A 5,019-nucleotide genomic window follows, 5' to 3' on the forward strand; every position below is an offset into this window, starting at 1 on the left:
AGTAAGTTAGTAAGTAAATGTTTATTTCTATTGCACCTTTTGCAGATAAAAATCACAAAGTGCTTCACAAAGAAGACCGAATAAAATTACAGCCAGTCATCCACATACTGCAGATAAAATAAGATAAAAAACCGTAAAAGCAAAGTAAAACACAATAAAAGACAAAAATAAAATTACCTAAAAGCTCTTTTGAATAAAAACGTCTTTATCTGACTTTTAAAACACTCAACAGAGTTTACTGTCGTACTGACAACCGGAGGTCGTTCCAAAGACGAGGAGCAACGGCTTGAAAGGCAACGTCTCCTCTGGTTTTATAGCGAGTTTTTGGAATTGTTCATAGATTTTGGTTCAAAGACCTCAAGGAGGGAGTAGGGAGTTCAATGTATTTAGGAGTTTGTCCATGCAAGGCTGAAAAACGAGGAGTAAAATGTTAAAATCATTTCTAAATTTAGCTATTTATGTAAAGAGGACAGTAAAGGAGATCTGTGAGCTCCTTTATTGGCTCCTGTTAAAAGCCTTGCTGCAGAATTCTGAACAAGCTGTAGACATTTTAAAGAGCTTTTACCAAGACAAGTAAAGAGTGAATTACAATAATCTAAACGTGAAGATATAAAAGGATGGATAATCATCTCCAGGTCAGGTCTAGATAGATGTTTTTGACTTTTGCTACATTCCTCAGGTTTAGACACATCACACCGGAAGAGACTCTGAATGATCTGGTGAACCCAGACATGGTGACATGCTCGTCTCAGTAGAGCTCTCCAAAACATAGAAACTCAAGCTACTCGCTCAACGTTTTTTCTCCAGCAAAGGACATTTTAGGACGGGCGTTGAGCAGTGAATCTGTCGTGTGGTGAAAAAGAGGCACATCCAGGGTGAACGGCTGCTCTTTGTCTGCTCATCACTTCAGATCACACGCTTAGTGGTGACAGAATCAGAGAAATGATTCTGAGAGGCCAGACGGGAACATCTCGTACTCTCTGATTGTGAAGATCAGTTTGCAAAACTGCTCAGCTTACAGGAGAACGGAGGCTTCCTGCTTTTGCTTTAGGATGTCCATCAAGTCTCCGTCTGTTCCTTTTATTTTTTCTGTTTTGTCCAAAAAACAAGTGATTTAAAGTCCATCAGGTTAGGTCTGTTAGAAAGCTGTCTACCAGTTTCTGAAAAAAAAATTTGGTTTAAATCTGGAAGTTCAAATCGAGTCAAAACCTTTCACATTTCTTACTCTTTATCAGAGGAAAAGGGACCTCCTGCTGAGGAATAAAAAAGAAGTTATTTGCTCAAAATCTTCATTTTACACAAACTCTTATCTTCCTCTCCCAGCTGGAGGCGTTCTCTTTAAAGCCAGTCTCTCCAGTTTTCTGTCTCTAGTTTTAAAAGGCTTCTGGAAGCTTCCCGGCGCTCAGCCTTAATTCTCTCATTCAACCTGGGATCTGGAGGAAGCAGGGAGGGAAGCCGGAGAGATGTTTTAAAGCTCTTTGACACGAGAACTAGATCCCGACCCGAGGCCGGCGAGCCAGCAGCTCGCCGCTCCCGCTGAGACGCTGCGTGTGTCTGAATAAGTGATGAGCTGCAGCTGCTGCAGAGATCAGCAGATGAACATGTGGAAGGACATCTGGTGGGCAGGTGGAGAAACTGGAGCCCCGCTGGAGAATCCTGAAATTCAACCAGACTTTGCAAAACTAAGCTATTTTAGCAGTTTAATTGCTCTTGTTTGGTTTTATTTTATCATTTTTTATTGCTTTTATGGTTTCTGTGATTCTAAAGCTGCTTTTGTTTCCATCTTCAACCAGTTTATCATGATATTGAGTCCAAGTTCAAGAGGACGACGCTCCGCATGAAGAAACAAAACGAAGGTTTTTAAGATTCCTTTGGTGCATTTTTTCTACATTTTATGTCCTTTTAGCAGCAAAACATTTTTTTTGTTTTTTCCGCACATGTGTACAGGGTACGGTCTGCACTGCCACAGAGCCGTCATCACCCTCTGCAAGCTGATCGGCATCAAGGACATGTACTGTAAGGTGGAAGGATCGGTCAACCTCCTCAACATCACCAGAGCTCTGTTCACTGGATTAGCCCAGCAGGTGAGGTAGATTTCTGATTGAATCCACTTTTGTCACTTCTGGATCTTCAGAATCCTCTTTTTGTCAGTCTAGATCAGGGGTCGACAACCTTTAACAGTAAAAGAGCCATTTGGGCTCGTTTCCTACTGATCAAAACCCTTTTACCTTTAGTAGAGGCCAAATTAGCGAAAAATCTTGCTTGTTACTTAATTACTAGCTTAACTCCAAATCAGTTCCTCAGTAAATTAAATCAGCCAAAAATGTTAGCATGTTGCTAAAATAAAAGCTAAACACTGAATTAGCCTAAAAACTCAAGTAGAAAACAAATTTGCCAAAATGTTAGCATATATTGCTAAAATATTTGCTAAACTCCAAATTAGCATAAAAAAGTAATTAGAGTCCAAATTAGCCTTTAAAAAGCTAGCTTCTTGCTTAATTACTAGCTGAACTCCAAAATAGCCTCAAATTCCTCAGTAAACTAAATTAGTCAAAAATGTTAGCATGTTGCTAAATTAGAAGATAAATTCTAAATTATCCCAAAAAACTTCAGTAGATAATAAATTAGCTTAAGACATAATTTTTTTGATAAAATATTATCTAAACTCAAAATTAGCATTATATCCCAGTAGACAAAAAAGTAGCTAAAAACGTTAGCATGTTGCTAAAATAGAAGCTAAACTCTAAATTAGCCTAAAACCCGAGTAGATAACAAATTAGGAAAAAAAATGTTAGCATGTTGCTAAAATAAAACTCTAAATTTTTTGAAAATTACCATGAAGGTTTATGTATAGGCTGTGATCGTTACATTTTTTCTGTTAGCCAACAAACCGACCCCGGCCCCCCACAGGAGAAGAAAAGAGTTATGTGGCCCTCACAATAAAACTTTTGGGAACCTCTGGATTAAAGCACAATCAACCTTTTTCCATGTGTTTTAAAAAATATGCTGAGTCATGGTGATAGCAGAAAGAGGAGCTAATGCATTTAGTGAAGGAGAATCTTCATGTGAACCAACAAACATCTTTCTGGCTAAATTTTTTTTTTGCAAATCTAGAAAGCTTCATCATTAATGGGTTGGTTGGAGGCATTAAACCACCAAATGGTTCCTGAGTGCGGTTGTGTCTGCAGCTCACCACTCCCCCAGGGGATGAGACTTAAACTATGATTAGTAAATTTGCTTCTTCACTAAATAAATTAAACGTTTCCCAATTTCTTTGTGGGTTCTACTTTCATAAATAGTTGTTTTTTCTGCTAAATAAAAAAGCAGTTTTTGCCTGAACAGAAACCTTACTCTGAGCCAAACAGAATTTGTGTAAATTAAACACTTTTAACAGGTAAACCTGGTCTGAACTGCCAGATCCAAAGCTGGATCTCCTGGTACAGTCTTCATTTAGTGGACAATATGATGAATCTAAACAAATACTTTTGTACAATTGTGAGTAAAAGATGTTTTTTTTCCTGTTTCCTCTCTGCATCTTCCTGCCTTTTCTCTCCTCCAGGAAACTCATCAGGTTCTGGCTGATAAGAAGAAGCTCCACGTCGTGGAGTTTCAGTCAAACCAAGGCCCGCTGCCCATTGTGGTGGCGAGCCCCAAAGACGCCGTTCGCACCACCCCCGAGTCCGAGGACGAGATTCCCAACACCAAACTGCACTGGGGCGACGTCCGAGTGGCTCAGGGGATTAAACGCTCCGTCTGGACCGGCGTCAAGCGCACCGTCTGGTAGACCAGGAAAGATGGGAAGCAGGGAATCCCAGTTGTTGAATTCTTTTTTGACAGTACCAATGTATATTTGTTTTTAGGCTGGTTTTTTTGGGTCAACAAAAGTCTAAAATAAATAAACTTCTGCAATTTAACAAACTTTAAAATTAAATTCCAGAAAATACCACAAATTGAAATATCCTGTGCTTCCCCATGTGTAAATCTTTCAAACTGCAGTACAAAAAATAAAGGAAATAAACTGTCAAAAAGAGAAAGCTGCTGTCTGCCTCGTGCATTTCTCCAATTGTGTGAAAGTCCTGTGAATAATTAGGATAGGAAAGTACATAATTACTATTTACTAGACTTTTTGTCAGTTATTGACAATTTTTTATGAGCAAATCGAGCTTCAGATTTTTAATTGTATAATATTATATTCTCCAGAGAGTTCTGTGGTTGTTTGAATGACAGATAAACAGGTTTAGACATTTGTTCACTAGGTGGAAAATCTCTGGTGACTGTAAAATTCTGACCTGAGGTGGCGCTACTGCTTCTTTTTGATTAAAAACCACGTTGTTAAAATATTTAGATTTATTTTGTTGGGTGTGAAAGCTGGTGGTCGTCAGTGAGTAAATGCAGACTTGTCCACTTTAAGAAGAAAATTGTCCAAGTGGAACTTAACTTACTACCTGGATGTTGCTCATATAAATAATAAAAAAGCAGTTGTGCTCTTAAAGCTCTCTAAAAAAATAATTGAGTGCTTACTTTTTGCATTAAGCCCAGCAAGGAGTGGAGAACTGTTTAAGGACTGAGCGGACCACGATTCTGAACTCATGCCATTTATATTAATTGTTATTTAAAAAAAGAAGGCATGTAATATTTATGGAGGTCATCTATCAAATGTATTTTTGCTACAATATTAACTCAGGAACCTGTATAAACTACTATGTACGAAAAGGTAGAATTGCTCCAGGTGAGACTTGAACTCACAACTCTGGCATTGCTTCACCCTGTACTGTCTTATAAGTACCATGTGCTGACCGATTGCACCACTGGAGCTGTGATTCTGCATGTACAGAGACATGTATTATTTCGAGGTTTTCCCTGGAAAGGAGAGGAATGAAGGTTAGCCGCAGTAAGACAGAGTACATGTGTGTGAATGAGAGGAACCAGAGTGAGAGTGAGGTTACAGGGAGAAGAGATAAAGAAGGGGGAGGAGTTTAAGTATTTAGGGTCAACAGTACAGAGTAATGGAGAGTGTGG

The 5,019-nt window shown here is 38.8% G+C and overlaps 1 protein-coding gene and 1 non-coding gene across 2 annotated transcripts in view; one reads left to right on the plus strand and one right to left on the minus strand.

The window, feature by feature from the left end:
* mrps5 (mitochondrial ribosomal protein S5) overlaps positions 1-4,022 on the plus strand; it is a 22,997-nt gene extending 18,975 nt beyond the window's left edge. Inside the window, exons 10-12 of the mRNA XM_024297976.2 lie at positions 1,794-1,856; positions 1,948-2,084; positions 3,560-4,022. Coding sequence (XP_024153744.2) covers positions 1,794-1,856; positions 1,948-2,084; positions 3,560-3,784 — 425 coding nt within the window. The 3' untranslated portion in view covers positions 3,785-4,022. The remainder of the gene's footprint in view (positions 1-1,793; positions 1,857-1,947; positions 2,085-3,559) is intronic.
* Positions 4,023-4,721: 699 nt separating this feature from the next.
* trnai-uau lies at positions 4,722-4,815 on the minus strand. The gene is made up of 2 exons: positions 4,778-4,815; positions 4,722-4,757 (listed from the first exon to the last, which is right to left on the minus strand). It is a non-coding gene; the product is annotated as a tRNA-Ile (tRNA).
* Between the last annotated feature and the right edge of the window lie 204 nt (positions 4,816-5,019).

This window comes from Oryzias melastigma, linkage group LG15, assembly GCF_002922805.2.
Source record: "Oryzias melastigma strain HK-1 linkage group LG15, ASM292280v2, whole genome shotgun sequence".
Lineage (NCBI taxonomy): Eukaryota > Metazoa > Chordata > Actinopteri > Beloniformes > Adrianichthyidae > Oryzias > Oryzias melastigma.